Genomic DNA, 24,067 nt, shown 5'->3' with positions numbered 1-24,067 from the left:
CTAATTAGTAAATAGAGTCCACCTGTGTGTAATTTAATCTCAGTATAAATACAGCTGTTCTGTAAAGCCCTCAGAGGTTTGTTAGAGATCCTTAGTAAACAAACAGCATCATGAAGTCCAAGGAACACACCAAACAGGTCAGGGATAAAGTTGTGGAGAAGTTTAAAGCAGGGTTAGGTTATTAAAAAAAAAAATCCCAAACTTTGAACATCTCACAGAGCACTGTTCCAAAATGGAAAGAGTATGTAACAGTGGCAAATAGAAAGCCATTCTTAAAAGAAAGCCATAAGAAGTTCAATTTGCAGAAGCCATGTGGGAGACACAGCAAACATATGGAAGAAGGTGCTCTGGTCAGATTAGACCAAAATTGAACTTTTTGGCCTAAAAGCAAAACTCTCTGTGTGGTGGAAAATTAACACTGCACATCACCCTGAACACACCATCCCGCCGTGAAACCTGGTGGTGGCAGCATCATGTTGTGGGGATGCTTTTCTTCAGCAGGAACAGGAAAACTGGTCAGCATTGATGGGAAAATAGATGGAGCCAAATAAAATTTGAAATAGAAGAAAACTTGATCAAATCTGCAAAAGACTTTAGGGTGGGGCGGAGTTAACCTTCCAGCAGGACAACAACCCTAAAACATACAGCCAGAGCTACAATGGAACTGTTTAGATCAAAGCATATTCATGTTTTAGAATGGCTCACTCAAAGTCCATACCTAGATCCAATTTAGAAACTGTGGCAAGATTTAAAAATTGAAAACCATTTAAAATTTTTTTTCCACTTCACTATCATGTACCACTTTGTGTTGGTCTACCACATAAAATACATTTACATTTTTGGTTGTAACATGACAAAATGTGGACAATTTCAAGGGGTATGAATAAAGTTTCAAGGCACTGTATGACATTGAAACAGGAAACTTTTAGCCATCAAGTGGGCTTTGAACGAGTGGTGTCATTGGGTGAAGGGGCTTGACATCTATTTGTGTCTATACCGAGCACAATAATCTAGAGTAAATCAAAAGAGTGAAACACCCTAACTCCTTAACACCTTAGAGATCTACAGCATTTCACTATACTTTTCCCTTATCTATCAGTCTCCAAACTGATGCACGTTCTGATGTTTCTACAGACTTACCTTTGGGAAAATGATTTGTTACTCTTCACCTCAGGCTGGAGTTCCCATCAGAAGAACATGATGCCAAGATGGCTTGACATCCTGGTATTGCTAAAACACTTTCTCTGGTGTCTTGTAATCTCTGGGGGCCTACCTTCTGCAAAAGGAATTCATTTTGATGTCAAAGCCTGTGAGACCTGTTCCTTTTACAAGTTTCTTGGGTCCATACCTTCCAATTTGCTTCTTCCCCTGCCAGTCACTTAGCAGTCTTGGACTCATCTGGCTATGAACCTTATTGTGGATCTACCTTCTTTAGATGGGCAAACGTTTATCTGGGTCATGGTGGATTGCTTCAGCAAAATGGTCCACTTTGTTCCAAGTTTTTTGGGTCCATACCTTCCAATCTGCTTCCTCCCCTGCCAGTCACTAAGTAACTCTGGATTCATGTTGCTATGAACTTTATTGTGGATCTACCTTGTTCAGACGTACATACGTTTATCTAGATCATAGTGGATTACCTCAGGAAAAGGGTCCTCTTTCTTTCAAATTCTCAAACTTAATTTCTCTAAGTTGCTGGCTTTCTTATTCATTCATGAGATATGTAGACTCAACGGTGTGTTCCAGAACATAGACTCAGATAGGGGCACACAATTTGTTATGGAAAAGATTTTGTACTCTCATTGGCACCAACCAATCTTTCTCTTCTGTTTATCACATCCAAACTGAGAATGATCAGAGACTGATCTCCCCTGTTTCAATTCTGACAAATAACTGGTATGGTTTTCAGCCCTACTTCCGGTCGAGTTTGACTATAAAACTCGTCTCATTCTTCTACTGGAGTTTCTTCTCTTTACTGTGTCTTTGGCTCCCATCCTAAATAATGTTCCTTTTCTGACATTTCCTCAGATGTTCTTGATACCAAATGTACCGTTCAAACATCTTCTCAAATTTGGAGCAAATTCCAGGTTAACTTGTTGTCCAGTTCTGCTTGTCAGAATGTGAGAATTTTGGAACTTCCTGGTCCGGACTTCCTGTTTGCGTTCCACCCCTCGGTCAGGTGGAACGCATGTGACGTATGACGCTGACGTCGCTTGTGACGTCATTCTCGGGCGCTGCTCTAGGTGCCTATTTCAACCAGCGGTTTGCACAAACAAACTGTTTGTGCAACCGCTCATACCGGAAGCCTTACACACATCTTCCCTGTGCCTACCGAGGGACCCTGCACCGCTGCCTTAACCAACGGATGGGAGCATCTTCCATCATTCTTCTCTCCCAAACCCTGCTTGCTGTTGCCTTCCTGAGTTTGCTGCTACCGATAAGTACCCCACAGGGGACCCCCCTCTCAATATCATCTCTGATACCATTAATACACTTGAACCCTGCTTGCTGTTGCCTTTCTCTGAGATTGCTGCTACTGCTGAGTACCCCACAGGGGAACCCCTCTCAATATCAGTGCTGCTACCATTGATACACTTGAACCCTGCTCACATGCATCTTTCTTACTAAGGAGGATTCCCTTTATATGTCTGTTTACTATTCTGTTTGCCTAACTACTAGCCTGTGTATTCAATTGCTGCCTGCTATATCCATTGCTACATAATACTGAACTGCTGTGCTTTCGCTAGTATATGTGCTTGTGTGTCCAGGTACTGATCCCAACCACTGTGATGAGTAAAGAGAGTTAGGTTGGGTGACTTAACATATTCTCTACAATACTACTGAGTGGTTATCTGCAGCTGAAGATCCAAACCCCTAATTACAAGTAGCAGAGCGTTACACAGAAACACTCTACATATCAACTTCACTCCCATGCCCCACAGATTAGTGTCAATTATCAGGCCTTGCTCACCACAGATAGTTTACCCTTAAAAATTGCTACTCAAAAACTGCCCCCAAGATTTATCAGTTGTTAAAGAGTTGTTTCTTTTCGGAATGACAACTTCCATGAGAATCCTTAAAATTTTTTATGTTTTTCTTCTAAAGCTGGTTCACTAGAATACCATAGTTTTTTCTAAATTGCAAATGATTGCCAATGGTCATAGGGAATATGAACTGGAGCACATCTTGGACTCCACATAAATCAGGAATTTGAACCAGTATCTTGTCAATTTGAAAGGCTTCCTGGAAAAACTCCTGCCTCCTCTGTCCATGCATGTGGACTTGTAAGCAATTTTCATAAATCTTACATAGTTACATAGTAGGTGAGGTTGAATAAAGACAATAGTCCATCTAGTTCAACCTGTGTAGGTGTGTGTGGCTGTAATCATCTCTCATACCCCTGAATGTTCTGATCCTTGAGATGTAAGTCTAAGAGTCTTTTGAAAGCCACCATACTACCCGCAGAAACCACCTCTTGTGGTAGAGAATTCCACAATCTTGTTGCCCTAACAGTAAAGAACCCCCCGCGTTGCCTGAGGTTAAAACGCTTCTCCTCTAATCGCATTGTATGCCCTCGAGTCCTCATGCAATCCCTTCGAATGAACAGCTTTTTTTCTAAGCTGGGATCCCCATTAAGATATTTATAAATTGCTATCATGTCCCCCCTCAGACGTCTCTTCTCCAGGGAGAATAAATCGAGCGATTGTAGACGCTCTTCATAGTCAAGGTCCTCCAATCCCCTAATTAGTTTAGTTGCCCTTCTCTGGACTCTCTCCAGCTCCAACACATCCCTCCTGAGGACTGGCGACCAGAACTGGACGGAATACTCCAGATGCGGTCGGACCAGAGTTTTATAAAGTGGAAGGATTATAGTCTTATCTCTGGAATGCATCCCTTTCTTTATGCATGCTAATGTTCTGCTGGCTTTGGCAGCTGCCGCTTGACATTGCATGCTGTTTCCTAATCTATCATCAACCAAGACTCCCAGATCCTTCTCCATTTTTGATTCCCCCAAGGGCTCCCCTCCTAACGTGTATTGTGTTTTTATGTTTTTAGTCCCCAAGTGCAAAACCTTACACTTCTCCACGTTAAACCTCATTTGCCATGTCGTTGCCCACTCCGTTATTTTGTCCAGGTCATGCTGTAGGATATCTGCTTCATGTTGTGAAGTTATTGCCCTGCCCAATTTTGTGTCATCTGCAAAAACTGATATCGAACTACTGATCCCGACCTCAATGTTGTTTATGAATAAATTGAACAAGGTTGGTCCCAAGACTGAGCCTTGGGGGACCCCGCTTACCACCTCAGACCAGTCTGAGTATGCGCTGTTTATTACTACCCTTTGAACACGCCTTTTTAGCCAGTTCCGTATCCAAGAGCAAACCCTGCTATCGATACCTGCAGACCTTATTTTATAAATTAAGCGCTTGTGGGGAACTGTATCAAACGCCTTAGCGAAATCCAAGTACACCACATCTACTGGTCTCCCCCTATCTAGCTCACAGCTCACCTCCTCGTAGAATGTTAGGAGATTGGTTTGACAAGAACGCCCATTTGTAAACCCGTGCTGATTACTGCTGATGATGTTGTTGTCTTTAGCAAACTCTACGATATAGTCCCTTATCATCCCCTCCAGAAGTTTACATACTACTGATGTCAAACTGACAGGCCTATAATTTCCCGGGATATGCCTCTGGCCCTTTTTGAATATTGGAATCACGTTAGCTTTCTTCCAATCCCCTGGTACATCTCCTGTCCTAATGCTGTCAGCAAAGATCAGGAACAGTGGTCTCAATATAACTTTACTGAGTTCCTTGAGTACTCTCGGATGTACGCCATCCGGTCCTGGTGATTTGTTTGTGTTAAGTTTATCCAGCCTTTCCCTGATTTCCCCCTCTGTTAGCCATAGTGGCAAGTCCTGTGTATTACTACTAACCATACAGTCATGGTCAGTGTACCCCTCCTTTTCCTGTGTAAAGACTGACGAGAAAAAAGCATTCAGCACGGTTGCTTTTTCAGTGTCCTCTGTAACCATCTCCCCATCATTGTTAATTATGTGTGCAATATGCTCTGCCTTAGTTTTTTTGCTGTTGATATATTTAAAGAATTTCTTTGGGTTTTTTTTACTATCCTCTGCTATTTGTCTCTCAAAGTTGATTTTAGCCATCTTGATTTCTTGTTTACTTTTCTTATTTGCCTCCTTGTATTGCTCGAAAGCCGATACTGTGCCCTCTGATTTATACTTCTTGAAGGCCAATTTTTTCCCCCTAATAAGTTTTTTGACGCTACAGTTTAGCCAGCCAGGTTTGGCTTTGTCTCTTCTAAATTTATTTCCCATAGGAATGCACTGCAAGATGCCTTTGCCTAATATGTTCCTAAAGCATTCCCATTTTTCCTCTGTGGTCAGGGATCCCAGGGTTTGGTCCCAGTTTACCCTTTCCATCAATGAGTACAATTTTGGAAAGTTTGCCCTTCTGAAGTTTAGGGTTCTTATGTTCCCCACTTGCCTTGTTATATTGTTATTTACGCTAAATGTGATCATCCTGTGATCGCTAGAGCCCAGGTTGTCCTGGACTCCTACCTGCGAGATTAGGTCTGGGTCATTAGTGATCAATAGATCCAGGACTGCATTTTCTCTGGTAGGGGAATCCACCAACTGTGACATGTAATTATCCTGTAAGGTTTCCGTGAATAGACGGGCCTTCTGTGAGTGTGCAGTCCCCTCTTCCCAGTCAATGTCGGGATAATTGAAGTCCCCCAATACGATGACTGATCCCAATTTTGCCACTTTACCCATTAGTGCTAAAAATTCCAGCTCTACCTCCTCCCCTTGGTTAGGTGGCCTATAGCAAACCCCCACAATTACTTTCCCCTTTTCTCCTTCCCTATGGAGTTCAACCCACACAGATTCTAAATCCATGCTCATCCCATCCGTAATGTCACGTAAATCTGTACCCAAAGGGGGGGGGGGAAATGTTAAGAGAGTGAGATAATAGATAATGCTACCTCTGCTCCTGTTGGCCAGCAGTGGTCGCTATCTCCTGTCCAGCCAGCTTCTCTATTATTGGGCAACAAACCCTGCTTGGGTGATGGTGCTCCTTTGCACTCATTGGCTGGCAGTGGCATACCCCCCCTTTAGCGTCCCTTTTGCTAGGTAGCAGCTCCATGCAGTGTTTTGGATTTGGGACAGCAATTCCCTGCCTGGCTACCTATATTTTGCCTTGCCTTGCTGTTCCTGCCTGCCAAGCTTTATCTTTCAGATTCTCCTGTTACTGATCTAGTTTCTGGCCTTGGCATCAGGGCAAGCATTCCAGCATTGTAAAAGAGAATTCCTACCTTGCCCGAGACTCTCTTCCATCTTCTAAAGAGCTGGCCTGAAGAGCAAGAGCCTGTGTCATCCTTTCTAATCGTACAGCCCGCGGTGTTAAAGGAGGTGTGGTCTCGCTCTGCATCAAGGCTTTCTCATCCCTGCTTTCTTCTTTAGGAACATGATTCTGTGCACAAAGACAGTATATTACAAACTGCCACTTTTCTTTATTAATCATAGATTCCAAAGGCTAAAAAACAAGAAAACACATCCAGCCGACAAATTTTTCTCATGTAAAGTGCGCGCTTTTCCAAAGGAAGTTGAAAAGAAATATATAGAAAAAAGGAGCAAGCTTTTGCTGGGAAATGGTATGGCCTGGAATGGTATAATAGAGAGAGAAATATATCATTTTACCCCTGTTCAAGTCATCAGTAATACCTAATCTGGAATATGCAGTTCAGTTTTAGGCACCAGTTCACAAAAATTACATTGGGGAACTGGAGAAAGTGCAGAGAAGGGCAACCAAACTGATAATAGGCATGGAGGAGCTCAGCTATGAGAAAAGATTAGAGGAACTGAATTTATTCTCTCTTGAGAAGAGGAGATTAAGGGGGGATATGATCAACATATATACATAAGTGGTCCATACATTATAGTGAACTTGGTGTTGAGTTATTCATTTTCTTTAAATCTGGAGGAAAAGAGATTTGATCTCCAAATCTGTAAGGGATTCTTCACAGTTTAAAAAAAGGAAAAGAACAATAGACTCCCTCAAGAGCTGGTTCTGTCCAGCTCAGTAGATTGCTTTAAAAAAGGCCTGGATTCTTTCCTAAATGTACGTACATACTATACCTGGATACTAATGTTTTTAGGTAAAGTTGATCCAGGGAATATCTGATTGCCTCTTGGGGGATCAGGAAGGATTTTTTTCCCTGCTGGAACAAATTGGATCATGCTTTGCTGTGTTTTTTTCCTTTCTCTGGATCAACTGTGGGTATAGGAATGTTTATATAGGATTGTATAATGTTTTCCCCCTTTTTTATTGCTTGAACTAGATGGACTTCTGTCTTTTTTCAACTAGACTAACAATGTAACAATGATATACCAGGGCTAATAAGGGGTGTTTTGGGATAGTGATGTGGAACAGGTTTGGATAAAATAGATACTCAGTAACGCCTAAAAAGGACCTTGCAAGCCAAAAAAAAACAACATACAGGGGTATACAATGTACGGTTAACAGAAAACACACATGCACATCATAGGTTGAACTGGATGGACTGATCAACAACAAGTGGGACACAATCATGAAGTGGAACGAAATTTATTGGATATTTCAAACTTTGTTAACAAATAAAAAAATGAAAAATTGGGCGTGCAAAATTATTCAGCCCCTTTAATTTCAGTGCAGCAAACTCTCTCCAGACGTTCAGTGAGGATCTCTGAATGATCCAATGTTGACCCAAATGACTAATGATGATAAATAGAATCCACCTGTGTGTAATCAAGTCTCCGTATAAATGCACCTGCACTGTGATAGTCTCAGATGTCCGTTTAAAGCGCAGAGAGCATCATGAAGAACAAGGAACACACCAGGCAGTTCCGAGATACTGTTGTGGAGAAGTTTAAAGCCGGATTTTGATACAAAAAGATTTCCCAAGCTTTAAACATCCCAAGGAGCACTGTGCAAGCAATAATATTGAAATGGAAGGAGTATCAGACCACTGAAAATCTACGAAGACCTGGCCGTCCCTCTAAACTTTCAGTTCATACAAGGAGAAGACTGATCAGAGATGCAGCCAAGAGGCCCATGATCACTCTGGATGAACTGCAGAGATCTACAGTTGAGGTGGGAGACTCTGTCCATAGGACAACAATCAGCCGTATACTGCACAAATCTGGCCTTTATGGAAGAGTGGCAAGAAGAAAGCCATTTCTTAAAGATATCCATAAAAAGTGTAATTTAAAGTTTGCCACAAGCCACCTGGGAGACACACCAAACATGTGGAAGAAGGTGCTCTGATCAGATGAAACCAAAATCGAACTTTTTGGCAACAATGCAAAACGTTATGTTTGGCGTAAAAGCAACACAGCTCATCACCCTGAAAACACCATACCCACTTTCAAACATGGTGGTGGCAGCATCATGGTTTGGGCCTGCTTTTCTTCAGCAGGGACAGGGAAGATGGTTAAAATTGATGGGAAGATGGATAGAGCCAAATACAGGACCATTCTGGAAGAAAACCTGATGGAGTCTGCAAAAGACCTGAGACTGGGACGGAGATTTGTCTTCCAACAAGACAATGATCCAAAACATAAAGCAAAATCTACAATGGAATGGTTCACAAATAAACATATCCAGGTGTTAGAATGACCAAGTCAAAGTCCAGACCTGAATCCAATCGAGAATCTGTGGAAAGAACTGAAAACTGCTGTTCACAAACGCTCTCCATCCAACCTCACTGAGCTCGAGCTGTTTTGCAAGGAGGAATGGGCAAAAGTCTCTCGATGTGCAAAACTGATAGAGACACCCCAAGCGACTTACAGCTGTAATCACAGCAAAAGGCGGCGCTACAAAGTATTAACTTAAGGGGGCTAAATAATTTTGCACGCCCAATTTTTCAGTTTTTTATTTGTTAAAAAAGTTTGAAATATCCAATAAGTTTTGTTCCACTTCATGATTGTGTCCCACTTGTTGTTGATTCTTCACAAAAAATTACAGTTTTATATCTTTCTGTTTGAAGCCTGAAATGTGGCAAAAGGTCGAAAAGTTCAAGGGGGCCGAATACTTTCGCAAGGCACTGTATGTATGTAACTATATAGTTTACTGTAAAGGAAGGGTGTCTGCTAATAAGGTTTCCTATCTCCAGAGTGCACATAAAGAGAAGATTGCACCAGAAGGCTATAAGGGCAGGATAACGTTTGTTAAGAAATGTTGGGCCTGAAGCAGAAGGCATAAAATTAAGGAGCACTAAACATTCACAAAGAAGTCTTCAGAGAATATCAACCGGTTAATTATAAACAGCTTTATTAAAGTATATTTGGTAAAAATAGAACATGAAAAATTGCAAAAGGTTTTTTGTTTTTATTTTAAAAAAATATGCTCTTTAACCACTTCTGGACCGGGCCTTTTTCTGACACTTGTTGTTTACAAGTTAAAATCTGTTTTTTTTGCTAGAAAAAATACTTAGAACCACCAAACATTATATATATATATATATATATATATATATATATATATATATATATATATATATATATACAGTGGGTACGGAAAGTATTCAGACCCCCTTAAATTTTTCACTCTTATATGTTATATGTTATATTGCAGCCATTTGCTAAAATCATTTAGGTTCATTCTTCTTCCTCATGAATGTACACATAGCACCCCATACTGACAGAAAAACACAGAATTGTTGCAGATTTATTAAAAAAAGAAAAACTGAAATATCACATGGTCCTAAGTATTCAGACCCTTTGCTGTGACACTCATATATTTAACTCAGGTGCTTTCCATTTCTTCTGATCATCCTTGAGATGGTTCTACACCTTCATTTGAGTCCAGCTGTGTTTGATTATACTGATTGGACTTGATTAGGAAAGCCACACACCTGTCTATATAAGACCTTCCAGATCACAATGCATGTCAGAGCAAATGAGAATCATGAGGTCAAAGGAACTGCCTGAAGAGCTCAGAGACAGAATTGTGGCAAGGCACAGATCTGGCCAAGGTTACAAAAATATTTCTGCTGCACTTAAGGTTCCTAAGAGCACAGTGGCCTCCATAATCCTCAAATGGAAGACTTTTGGGACGACCAGAACCCTTCCTAGAGCTGGCCGTCCGGCCAAACTGAGCTATCGGGGGAGAAGAGCCTTGGTGAGAGAGGTAAAGAAGAACCCAAAGATCACTGTGGCTGAGCTCCAGAGATGCAGTCAGGAGATGGGAGAAAGTTGTAGAAAGTCAACCATCACTGCAGCCCTCCACCAATCTGGGCTTTATGGCAGAGTGGCCGGACGGAAGCCTCTCCTCAGTGTAAGACACATGAAAGCCCGCATGGAGTTTGCTAAAAAACACCTGAAGGACTCCAAGATGGTGAGAAATAAGATTCTCTGGTCTGATGAGACCAAAATATAACTTTTTGGCCTTAATTCTAAGCGGTATGTGTGGAGAAAACCAGGCACTGCTCATCACCTGTCCAATACAGTCCCAACAGTGAAGCATGGTGGTGGCAGCATCATGCTGTGGGGGTGTTTTTCAGCTGCAGGGACAGGACGACTGGTTGCAATCGAGGGAAAGATGAATGCGGCCAAGTACAGGGATATCCTGGACAAAAACCTTCTCTAGAGTGCTCTGGACCTCAGACTGGGCCGAAGGTTTACCTTCCAACAAGACAATGACCCTAAACACACAGCTAAAATAACGAAGGAGTGGCTTCACAACAACTCCGTGACTGTTCTTGAATGGCCCAGCCAGAGCCCTGACTTAGACCCAATTGATCATCTCTGGAGAGACCTAAAAATGGCTGTCCACCAACGTTTACCATCCAACCTGACAGAACTGGAGAGGATCTGCAAGGAGGAATGGCAGAGGATCCCCAAATCCAGGTGTGAAAGACTTGTTGCATCTTTCCCAAAAAGACTCCTGGCTGTATTAGATCAAAAGGGGGCTTCTACTAAATACTGAGCAAAGGGTCTGAATACTTAGGACCATGTGATATTTCAGTTTTTCTTTTTTAATAAATCTGCAACAATGTCAACAATTCTGTGTTTTTCTGTCAGTATGGGGTGCTATGTGTACATTCATTAGGAAGAAGAATGAACTTAAATGATTTTAGCAAATGGCTGCAATATAACAAAGAGTGAAAAATTTAAGGGGGTCTGAATACTTTCCGTACCCACTATATATATATATATTTTAGCAGAGATCCAGCAGAGACCCTAGAGAATAAAATGGAGATCATCGGAATGTTTTTTTATCACACCGTATTTCCGCAGCGGTCTTACAAACGCAATTTGTTGTGAAAAAATACCTTTTTTTAAATAAAAAAATAAGAAAACAGTAAAGTCAGCCCAATTTTTTCTATCATGTGAAAGATAATGTTACGCCGAGCAAATGGATACCCACATGTCATGCTTCAAAATTGTGCACACTCGTGGAATGGTGACAAGCATTGGTACTTCAAAATACCCATAGGCGACATTTTAAAAATTTCTACAGGTTGCCAGTTTAGAGTACAGAGAAGTTCTAGGGCTCAAATTATTGCTCTCGCTTTAACGATCGCGGCGATACCTCACGTGTGGGGTTTGAACACCGTTTACATATGTGGGCGTGACTTCTTATGGGGACGGGGCACTTGAATTTTTTTTTCCCTATTTATTTTATCTTATTTTTATTTTTTTTTTATGTTTTTAAAACTTTTATTCCTATTACAAGGAATGTAAACATCCCTTGTAATAGAAATAAGCATGACAGGACCTCTTTAATGTGAGATCTGTGGTCAAAAAAACCTCAGATCTCACATCTACACTAAAAAAGAAAAAAAAAAGGAATTTTTTTTTTCATGATGAAAAAAAATGGGCTCTTTAAATCCATTGCTAGGAAGGGACATATGGCGTCGCTCCAGTCCTTCAAGGCCATAGAGTCAAGTAAGGGCCATCTTGGCCTCACTCGACTTCCTGCCTGAGGGGACAACCGACCAGATCGTTTTTCCGCTACCGACGGGTCCGTTAAGTGGAGAAAACGACCGAGAAGCGGCGAGAGGGGGCCCCTCTCCTGCCGCCCATAAAGGTGATCCTGCAGCAAATCAGTCGCTGGGACTACTCTTATGCTAAAGCGGACTGCCCGCAGTTTAAAAAAATTACCGGGGTTATGGCAGCTATCTGCTGCCATAACCCCGGTATTTAACGTCAAAGTACCGACTTAAATACAGGGTGGGCGGTCCGTAAGTGGTTAATGTTGCACTCAGGGTTCCCCTTTACGTATTTGTTGTAATGAATGCTAGATGGATAAGTGCACATTGAGGACCCCTACTGTTGAAAACATGACAGTGCAACTTCTAATTATTCCTTTTTAACACACCTAAATGTAGCCACTTGCACTAATGCCTTTAATTAAACCATCAGATTGGATGAGTGTGTGGCAGATGTGTGGTTTTCTGCAGCTGCTTTCTTGTCTAGTTTCGACAGTATAGTAATTTAAACTTTTTGTTATGTCAGAGGTTTTTGAAAGTTTTCATGTTCTATTTTTACCAAATATACTTTAATAAAGCGGTTTAGAATTGACCGATTGATCCTCTCTGAAGATTTTTTTGTGGACCTTTAGTCTTCCTTAATTATATGCTTTTATATCTAGAGGATAATGTCCCCATTCCCTACTCACAGAACTTACAGAAATTAAATTCACAGAATTTACCATCTACTCCCTGTATTAATTGTATGGGGGTGATTTGACTTCGTATGAGGCGATGGTGCATGAGATAGAGTTTGACAGTAGCGGAACTATCAGGGTCGCAGCGGTCGCGGTTGCGACCGGGCCCTGGAGTTCCGCTACCTGAGGGGGGGCCCGCCAGCCCCGTTTTCTTACAGCGGCCGCGGCGTGAGGGGGCCCGTCCGTCCGCCTGATGACAGTACGCTAGTGGTGGCTGAGCTGAGTGAGTGAGAAACTAGGCTGGATGCCGCCTTCCCCGATCGTTGTGCGGGGGGGGGGGCAGGGAGGAGAGGTACAGGCATGACATGTGTGCAGTCAGTGTAAAGCAATCTACGAGTACCTGCATTCTGCTGTGCTGCCTGCACCGCCCTCAGCCCTGCCGATCCTCCAATCCGAGAGAGGGCTGATGCAGTGAGGCAGCAGGGGTGGTCAGTCACTGAAAGTCAGCTGACCAGCTGACACCAATAGAGTGCAGGGGGAGGAGGAGTTCTCCCCTCTGCCAGACGAGTGTGAAGAGACTCCATGCTGTGTCTGCCTGGCTGGAGTTGCCTGAGCCTGAGTGAGGGGGAAATCGTCTTGACTCGACTGACTGCTAAAAGTAAGTGAACTTCAACTTGCCTTCCTTCCCAAACTCCACCCTTGCTGGCTTACTGGAATGCTGCCTCTTAATGATCCCATCCCATGCCTGGCACAGAACAGATCTCATCCTCTACAACAGAACTTTTGGGGGTGTAGGGATGAGATCTGCGGTGGTAGGGGGATGGGATCAGTAAGACAGAGGTAGTGGTGACACCACATCCAACCCCTCCTCCACCCCCCCCCCCACCATCGCTCCCACTGATCCCTCTCCACCATCACCCCTTCACCACTGCCATTGATCCCACCCCCCTCCAATCCATCACCCCCTCTCATCACCGCCATTGATCCCACCCCACCATCCACCCACCCCCCTCACCATCGCCGCCACTAATCTCACTCCCCCTCCCCACCACCGCCGCCCCTGATCCCACACCCCTCACCACCATTACCGCCCCTGATCCCACACCCCTCACCACCATTACCGCCCCTGATCCCACACCCCTCACCACCCCTGATCCCACACCCCTCCCCACCACCATTACTGCCCCTGATCCCACACCCCTCACCACCACCATTACTGCCCCTGATCCCACACCCCTCACCACCATTACCGCCCCTGATCCCACACCCCTCACCACCATTACCGCCCCTGATCCCACACTCCTCACCACCATTACCGCCCCTGATCCCACACCCCTCACCACCACCATTACTGCCCCTGATCCCACACCCCTCACCACCACCATTACTGCCCCTGATCCCACACCCCTCCCCACCACCATTACTGCCCCTGATCCCACACCCCTCCCCACCACCATTACTGCCCCTGATCCCACACCCCTCACCACCACCATTACTGCCCCTGATCCCACACCCCTCCCCACCACCATTACTGCCCCTGATCCCACACCCCTCCCCACCACCATTACTGCCCCTGATCCCACACCCCTCACCACCATTACCGCCCCTGATCCCACACCCCTCACCACCATTACCGCCCCTGATCCCACACCCCTCACCACCATTACTGCCCTGATCCCTCACCCCTCACCAGAAACCGAAATGTTTTACTTTGTTATATTGCAAAAAAATAAAAAATAAAAAAAAAAGGGTCAAAAACATGCTTTTTCGGGGGGGGGGGGGGCCTTCATGATTTCTTGCACCGGGGCCCTGAGAAATCTAGTTACGCCTCTGGAGTTTGAGGTATCCGATTCCATATATCCACTATAATCAGCTGAGGTGATGACACCGTGATTTTTATCTTTTTCTTTATGCATAGGAAGAGGAAGGCAATTTGGTTCCTGAAGATTTACAATATTAATTTAGCGTGTTTTAAAGTAATTGAAAGCTTTAGATCGCCTATTAGGAGAAGAGAGGTAAATCCCTCAATGTTTTGGGAAAAAAAGTTAGAGTTAGGTACCTGGTAACACTTTTCTAAGAATTCTTCCAGGGAAGCGGGAGATAGGCTCCTCCCACCTGAAACAGGAAACACATTAGTCCACCATTATAAAAAAATGTCAGTCATATATTCAGCCTCAGTAATATTAAAGTACGGAAGGACTCCTCAGTAAGCTCTTTGAGTCCTTAAAGCCCCTTTTATAATGTTGTTTAGGGCGGGAATGGATGCTGCCCAGGAAGACTTCTTGGAAAAAGAGTTACCAGGTACCTAACTCTGTTTTCACTAATGGTCTTTCAGGGCAGCACCTGACAGGATGTCTCAAGCAATACTTACTAGGAAGGGGAAAAAGTCTGGAGCACCTTGCGACCAAAAATCTGATCTTGGCTGGAGAGCTGGTCGATACGGTAATGCCTTGCAAAGGTATTGAAACTTGACCATGTTGCTGCCCTGCAGATCTGCTCCGGTGTTGCCCTGACTTTCTGTACTTGACGATGCCCAAGCTCTGGCTGAGTGGGCTGTGACACCGCTCAGCGGGGCGAAGTTTAGTGCTTGGTAAGCTGTTTGCATAGCAGGCATTATCCATCTGGCTATCGTATTTTTTGAAGCCGACTTCCCTTTGTTCACTCCTGCATAAAGGATGAATAGCGCAGTTGTTTTTCACCATACTTTAGTTCTTTTGAGGTAAGCTATCAGGAGGATCTTTCTTACATCCAGCTTGTTATAAGTGATTCTTTTCCTACTATCCATAGAATTTGGATTTCTGTGGAAGGTTGAAGAGATTTTCGGTAAAAAAGAAGGGTCAGGTGTGATAATCATTTTATCTGACAAAATTACAGTGCCTTGCGAAAGTATTCGGCCCCCTTGAACTTTGCGACCTTTTGCCACATTTCAGGCATCAAACATAAAGATATAAAACTGTAATTTTTTTGTGAAGAATCAACAAGTGGGACACAATCATGAAGTGGAACAAAATGTATTGGATATTTCAAACTTTGTTAACAAATAAAAAACTGAAAAATTGAGTCCCCTTAAGTTAATACTAGCGCCACCTTTTGCTGCGATTACAGCTGTAAGTGGCTTGGGGTATGCCTCTATCAGTTTTGCACATCGAGAGAGTGAAATTTTTGCCCATTCCTCCTTGAAAAACAGCTCGAGCTCAGTGAGGTTGGATGGAGAGCGTTTGTGAACAGCAGTTTTCAGTTCTTTCCACAGATTCTCAATTGGATTCAGGTCTGGACTTTGACTTACCCATTCTAACACCTGGATATGTTTATTTGTGAACCATTCCATTGTAGATTTTGCTTTATGTTTTGGATCATTGTCTTGTTGGAAGACAAATCTCCGTCCCAGTCTCAGGTCTTTTGCAGACTCCATCAGGTTTTCTTCCAAAATGGTCCTGTATTTGGCTCCATGCATCTTCCCATCAATTTTAACCATCTTCCACCTCAGCTGTAGATCTCTGCAGTTCATCCAGAGTGATCATGGGCTTGTTGTTTATTCTTCACAAAAAATTACAGTTTTATATCTTTATGTTTGAAGCCTGAAATGTGGCAAAAGGAAGAAAAGTTCAAGGGGGCCGAATACTTTCGCAAAGCACTGTAAATAGTAAGGTTCTAGAATGGATCGAGCATGAATTTCGCTGATACCAATGCCACCAGGAGCACTGTTTTTAGTGTAAGGTATTTATCCAAACTATCCTCCAATGGTTCTAAGGGTACCAGGAGGAATCCCTTTAGTACAGTGGCGAGGTCCCATGTTGGAGTTCTACTGCACCTTATGGATGTGGCTTTCCTTAATGAGAAAAGGAACCTTTTTATGAGTGTGTCTTCCACCAGCCTAATCTCTAGATGGGAAGACAGGGCTGCCACTTGAACCTTCAAAGTGGTATGAGAAAAGCCCTTGTCCGCTCATTCCTGCAAAAAATCTAAGATTGCCGGAATAGCCCCCTTGACAGGGTTTCCTTTGCTCTCACTTTCTCATAGATGGCTTTAGTCACCGGTTTTCTGCTGGCTAAGATGATGTCAGATGCCTGTTAGTCAGACCTTTGTTCTGTAACCTCGTCCTTTCAGGCACCAGGCCGAATACTTCATGCCCTTGTGGCTCGGGTGGGTGATCCACCCTTGTGACAGGAAGTTTGGTATGCCTGGAAGTATTAGATGAGGCCGTATGTCGAAATTCCATAAGTGACTAAAGCAAGATCCCCTCTGGCTCACTCCTGTATGGGGTCTCACAGATAGTAGCAGCTTTACTTGGTCCCTACTCTGCCCCTGCAAGCAAGATATGTTTTTTTGAAGATTGGCATTTTGTTCCCCAGCTGATTCGCAGAATAGCAGCTCGTCTGGACCTGGCCCTAGCCCTATGATTAGCTGTCTTAGGTATTATAGGGGATTGGACCTTAGCTGTGAGCAGATCCTGGGTACTGACGAGATGCCAACCGGCAGAGCTATGTATGGAAAATGTGGAGGGTAAGCCGGCTTTAGCACCACAAATCTTAGGCATCTTAGATAGCTTTTTCCTATCAGTAGATGTGGATGCACCTCCTGCCGATCCATTGTGACTAGGAAGATTCTCAGGTACTTGGTCAGGAGGCGAGAGGAGAACCCTATCAAGTAGCCTACTGCTACCTGGCAAAGGAGAAACTGCATTTTCCCTGATTTCCCCCTCTGGTGGGCGAGGAGCTCTCCCCTTCTCACCGTCCAGGGACCGTCATTGTTTTTTGCTCTTAGGGACAGACGGCTTAGATAAAGAGAGTATTAATGTGGAATGTTGGTTTGTAGCACTACCTATTAAGAGGGAATGTGTGACAATATGTGAAAAGAAATATATAAATAAAATCAAATAAATGTTGCCCATGTAGTGGTGTTTTTCATAAGGTGCTGTTGTGCATAAATAAATAAATATATAACAACTGCAAATCACAAGTATAAGATACCACATGTAAATTATATGCAACGTGCTTATGAAAAATCTCCAAAGTGCTTATAATCACTGTCAACCAGGGGGACTGTTTTGTGGTGGTTACCAATCCCTGTTGTATATTTGCATATGCCCAGTATGTGCAAATAGTGCAAAAAAGTGACAGTTGCAATCAATTATAGTCCGTATAGTGCTTCATTCAATTCAATCTGGCAACTATTTATTGTGATGGTAAATGTTCCAATGTATCCTTTGTGCCAACAAAATTCTGTGCAAGTGTTACACCGTATCTGTGTCTTCTGTGCTTTCACCCGTGGTCCCCCATAGGAACTGCACTCACCAGAATGCCCACCCCTTTCAACAGGGGTAAATAGGGGCCTTTAACTGCTTCCTGCCCAGCTCCAGCCCCACCACCATACAGGTTGGTGGACATACCTGTATTGACCCATCCTGATATCCTATGGTCAGCCTTTCAAGTGAAGAAGGGGACCCCATATGTTCTGTCAGTTTCCATTTTCGAATTTCCCGTTGAGAACCACGCCGTGGCCTCTCAGGCTGCCGGGAAGTGACGTCAGAGCCAGTCAAGATGGCCGCGGACCGGAAGCGCTTCACCGGAAGTCCTGCCGCCATCTTACTCCTCCCCAGTGAGGAGCTCCAGGAAGCAGTGACAAGTGCCCGAGGGGGGCGGGGGTCAGCACCGCTCACTCTCACCCATATCCTATGAGCAGGAGCCCTCCCCCCCCACACACAACCGTATCCGGGGGAGGGATTGTTGAGGCTGGCCGGACCAGCCTGGAAGAACTCGGGGACATAACCAGGTACAGTCTTGGGGGGGATACCGCCAGCATCTTGAAAACTGGGGGGATGTTTGAATACCTCTCAGTAGGGTGAAACCTCAGGTGGGGGCCTGCTCACCTCGGTGTGCTGCCCCTGAGCCGCACTGCTCAAGGCTCGCTGAGCTGGATGGGAGGCTAGTCAGGGAGCCTCCTGCAAATAGTACAGAGACTGAAGAAAATAACAAACTGTTGTAGCTCTCGTGGGTCTGGGGGAAACACAATCAAACTGAGGCTGAAGGTGTGACTGACTTTTTTTTTTATAATGGTGGACTAATGTATTTCCTGTTTCAGGTGGGAGGAGCCTATCTCTCAGGTGCTGCCCTGAAAGACTATTAGAGAAAAATAATTAGGAGGTGTGGGAACATGTTTGCCAACATTAGATGGGCCAACATGAGACACACAGCATCCTCATGTGTCCTGGCAATGTAAGGGTAGGAAAGGCCCTGGGTCTTGTGGAAAAGGTTCAAGTCTCCCATTCTTTTAGCTAACACCAGGTTAGCGATGAAATGGATGAAGACACAAAAAAACATATTTACCAGATTTAAAACATTAGCTAGAATCACAAATTTAAGAAGAAAACTACTGTATACTCACAAATTTCTCGCCTTCTCGAGCTGGACTATGGGGGGTAATCCGTGGGGTGGAGTGTCCACTACTGGGTGGGGAGGGGCTGGCCAGAGTAGAAGTGGTGACAGAAGTTGGAATAGAACTAGCGGAGCGGTAACGTCCCAGAGATCCATCAAGAGTTCCACTAGTAACCCTGCTCTCTATCTCCTCGGCGCGTAACTCAGTAGTCTCCTTCTCTTCCTGTATAAGTCTGGCAAAAAGAGACAAAGAAAGAAAAAAAATACCATTACTAGTTATGTGTTTAGCACTGACACATTTTGTTGTACTTCACAATCATATGAAAAATACAAAATAAAAAAAAGATTAACATAATGGTAAGAGATCCCCACCTAAACTTTATATCATCCAGGTCTAACATTCGCCTAACAAGATTCTCTACAATAACGCAACTGGCAGCAGGTGCAGTTTAATTGGGGATACAACAATAAATGTAATAAATGAGGTAAACGAGTAGAAAAGAAAGCAAAATGTATTGCCAGGTATAGGGCTGCCAATAACTATGAGGCATCTAGGTCAAATAGAAATGAATTACTTTTCAATGTGGATTAAAGCACACCTTTTTTCTTACTTGTGCAATCCTTTTTATTAATGTTATAAAAAAAAAAACATGAAGAATACTCCAAGTGGGCCTTTTTTCAAAGTAACTGAAAGTATTTGTAAAAGCAGGACATTTTTTTGAGTCCGAGTTCGATCCAACACTGTGCCCGTCTGCAGCGGTGCTCTCCTTTCTCTCTTCTCACAGGACACAGAGGCTGCAGCTGTTATCAATAAAATCCTCTGAGAAGGGAGCTGTTGGCTCCCACTGCTGTCAGCCAAATTCTGTGAGGAATGAATTGGGACGGGACCGAGTCATGCTGTGTGTGTCTATGGTCACACACAGCCTGAACGGGAGCAAGCCCTCAGGTCTGCCACTGTAGGAAGCGGCTTTCAATGGGGGTGCACAGAGAAGAGAAGTAGCCGATTGGCAGCGTCATCTGCGGGACTAAGTGACGGGGAGCGTACTGCATAGGTTGTGAACCCAATGGCTGACTGCTGAGGGTCGATGGCTCAGAGAAGCAGCTACACAGAGTCGCAGCCACGGTCCTGGACAGGGAGCTAGAGCATAAGATTCCCCAGGGCGGAGAGTCTAAGAGCCAGCAGGTTTTCACCAGAGCTTCTGATGCTGAGGATGGACTTGGTCGCAGCTGACTCCAGGTCGCGACCCCCAAGGTCTCGCAGCTCACGCTCACGGCTGGCTCTGATGGATGGAGAGGAAGCAGCAGTACAGGACAACAATGGATAGTCAGGAGAACAATCCAAAGGTCAGGGCAACAAGCAGACAGGGATGGTCAGAAGGACAAACCAAAGGTCAGGGCAACAAGCAGACAGGGATGACCAGGTGAACAAGCCAAAGTCAGTACACAGAGATCAGATGTAGAGCACACAGCAAGAAACACTCAGGGAAGTCTTCAAACAATTGTTGCTTGGACAAAGCTGGCTTGCAGTGTGCGGGTTAATATAGTGTGAGAGCACGGTCCCTAAAGCTGATACACAGACCAGAGAGGTAAGCAGACAGTCAGGGCATGAAACACTACCGCAGATTCATGACACCGAGAGCACCAGCTGGGGACCGCAAAAGAGAAGGTTCTGGACCACTCTGTGCAAACAATTTTTGCTTTACAGGGTTAGATAGAATAGTCTTAGAATGTGGCACAGAGCAGGATTAACGTTAGTTAGGTTTTTACTGGACTTATTCTTTAAGTCAGTAACAGGAAAAAGATCAACTCTTTTGAGACCACAGTCAATAGGAGTAAGTCCTTTGTCCTCTGCCTGCCTTTTTGGGCACAGCTTCCAGAGTTCAGTTTCTTCTTTCTAGGTGGAACTGATGTCAAAATATATTTAAAAAAATAGAAACAAGAAAAGCTCACCACCCCCCAGGACTTCTTTTCCACTACTAGATAGTTACATACAGTATATAGCCAGATTACAAAAAGACCATCTAGTTTTAACTGAAAGAAAAAATAATTGAGTAAATAAATAGAAACATGTCACACACAAAATCCTATACTCACAGTTGATGAGGAAGGCAAAAAAATCCTTTAAAGCATGGTCAAATTTTTTTTCAGGAGGGGAAAAATAAATTCCCTACTATTATTACTTATACATGTTAATATCTTGTTATCTTTGTTCATTTAGGAATGCATCCGGCTCTTGTTTAAAACAATCTACTGAGCTGGCCTAAACCAGCTCTGGAGGGAGTCTGTTCTACATTTTCATATCTCTTACTGTGGAAAAGCCTGTATGTATGTGAAGACCTCTTTTTCTCTAAATGTAAGGGTGCCATTTGTGATGACCTTAACGGTTTTAACCGGTTGCCGACTGCTCACAGTATATTTACTGCGGCAGTCAGCCCCGGCCAGGCAAAGTGACGTAGATCTACGTCGCTCGCCTGTCACTCCTTTTAGAGCCAATAGCAGGCGAGCGCGCGCCCGCTGAGGCGCACGCCCGCCTCGGCTCGTTCACAGAGGAGTGCGGGCGTGTGACCGGCGGACCCGATGTCCGCCGGTCACACTACGATCGCCGGTACAGCGGGAGAAAGACAGAGCGGCTAATGTAAACAAGCCGCCTGTCATTCTCCCCTGTGTAAAAATGAAGAACAGACGGTTCTACTATGTAGAACCGTTGATCTTTGGTTTTACACTAGGAGACATGTCCCATCACAGTTAGAAACACGCCCCTAGGACACACTTAACCCCTCCCTGTCCAATACAGATAACCCCTTCCCTGCCAGTGTCATTTTTGCAGTAGCAGTGCATATATATAGCACTGATTACTGCAGTAATGTCACTGGTACCCCCAAAAGTGTCAAAAATGTCAGTCAAGGGTCCGATCTGTCCGCCGCAATGTCGCAGTACCACAAAAAAAAATCGCAGATCGCCGCCATTACTCGTTAAAAAAAAAAACACCAAAAATGACAAAAATCTTTCCCTTTGTTAGTAAACGCGATAACTTTTGCGCAAACCAATCAAAATACGCTTTTTGCGATTTTTTTTACCAAACATATGTAGCGTAAAACAATTTGGCTGAAAATGTTAAAAAATTTCGATTTTTACATTTTTTTGGGGGGGGAATTTCATATAAAAACAAGTGAAAAATATTGTTATTTTTGCAAAAATTACGCTATTTTTTGTTTATAGCGCATGATCAAAAAAATCGCACAGGTGATCAAATACCACCAAAAGAAAGCTCTGTTTGTGGGAAAAAAAGGACGTGAAATTCGTTTAGGTACAGCGTCGCACGACCGCGCAATTGTCCGTTAAAGTCACGCAGTAAAAAATCGCAAAAAACCCCCTGGTCAGGAAGGGGGTAAAATCTTCCGGGGCTTAAGTGGTTAAACCCAAACCCAAAAATGTAATATATTGAAGCTTACCAATCATTAGATGTGGTGGCTGCATTGTGTGTATATATATATATATATATATATATAGCTCTTTTTTCCATCCATTTTCACCTGATTATCTGGTCAGTAACACACCTCCTGTATTAGAGCACCCCCATTCTGGATGGGGGAGCACAGGGGGCACCTTTGGACAACAGAATTTTATGTCTGGGGAGGAGGGGAATGTTAGACATTATAGCAGATTTAGATGCATTAACAAACTTAAGCCAAACTCCAAACTTTTCTTTTGAGATAAACTGATCCATCTGGAAGAGAGTCTGTTCTTTTGAAAAACAACAGATTTAATGGCAGATCATCAGATAAAAATAGAAGAAAGAAAGCCTAAAATAGAAAACTAATGCAGCCATTCCATCTAAGAAATGGTAAGCTGCAATATAATAAATGTTTGCTTTTGGGTAAATACTTCTTTAAAGTGAATAACACTACACCAAGTTAACCACTTTACGACCAGCGACATAGACCTACGTCGGCTGACTTTGCGTAGTTATACCGGGATGATGCCTCTAGCTAGAGGCATCATCCCAGTACCGTTTTTTAGAGCCGGCGGTCGGCTTTCTGGTGGTAATGACCGATGCGGCTCGGGAGCCGCTCGATCGTTACCCCAGTGAGCGGGAGGGGACATTCCCCCCCCCCCCCCTCGTGGCTCTGCCTGGGTCTCCCGACCCACCGGGACCTGTGTTAAAATTTAAAAAAAAATAAAATAAATAGGAAAAAAAAACTTTGCCACCCCCGTCGCTGTTAGCTTGCGCACGAAAGAAAACGTATATGGAAGTCGCGCCGCAAATTAAATTCAAACCACACATGTGAGGTATCACTGCGATCGCCAGAGCGTGAGCAATAATTTTAAAAAAAAGAGCTATACTCTAACTCTAAACTGGTAACCGTTAAAATTTTTTAAAGCGTCGCCCACTGAGATTTTTATTGACCGTAGTGTCGCCATTCCGCGGATGTGAGCAATTTTAAACAGTAACATGTTGGGTATCTATTTACTTGGCGTGACATCATCTTTCACAATTTACAAAAAAAATGGGCTAACTTTACTGCTTAGTTTTTTTTAAATGCAGTGAAATGTGATTTTTCGTAATTTTTCCAAAAAAATGGCATTTGAAAGACTGCTGCGCAAATATCGCGTGACAAAAAATATTGCAATGACCGTCATTTTATTCTCCAGAGTCTTTGCTAAAAAAATATATATAATGTTTGGGGGTTTTAAGTAGTTTTCTAGCAAAAAATACTGATTTTAACTTGTAAACAAAAAGTGTCAAAAATAGGCTTGGGGCTAAAGTGGTTAATATATGGATCACTTATGTATTTATACATACTTATCCCCCCTTAATCACCTTTTCTCAAGAGAGAATAAACTCAGTTCTGTAAATCTTTCCTCGTAGCTCAGCTATTCCATATCTCTTTGCAGTTTGGATGCCATTCTCTGCACTTTTTATGGTTACCCAATATCTTTTTTTGAACAATATGCAACAAAGTAACTAGATACTACCATGTTTAGGTAATAACACCAGGGGTATTTCGATCCAGCGAATATCCG

General features: G+C 43.5%; 1 protein-coding gene across 4 annotated transcripts in view; it reads right to left on the bottom strand.

The window, feature by feature from the left end:
* Positions 1–24,067, bottom strand: part of PPFIA3 (PTPRF interacting protein alpha 3) — a 417,083-nt gene that overhangs the window by 126,952 nt on the left and 266,064 nt on the right. For all 4 annotated transcript variants that reach the window (XM_082273791.1, XM_082273792.1, XM_082273794.1 and 1 more), the window contains exons 15-16: positions 19,053–19,275; positions 6,334–6,491 (exon numbers count right to left, since the gene is read on the bottom strand). In XM_082273791.1, coding sequence (XP_082129917.1) covers positions 6,334–6,491; positions 19,053–19,275 — 381 coding nt within the window. The remainder of the gene's footprint in view (positions 1–6,333; positions 6,492–19,052; positions 19,276–24,067) is intronic.

Source organism: Pelophylax lessonae (genome assembly GCF_965119305.1).
Source record: "Pelophylax lessonae genome assembly, chromosome: 12".
Taxonomy (NCBI): Eukaryota; Metazoa; Chordata; class Amphibia; order Anura; family Ranidae; genus Pelophylax; species Pelophylax lessonae.
The sequence above is the reverse complement of the archived record's forward strand: the minus strand, read 5'-3'. Positions and strand labels throughout refer to the sequence as shown.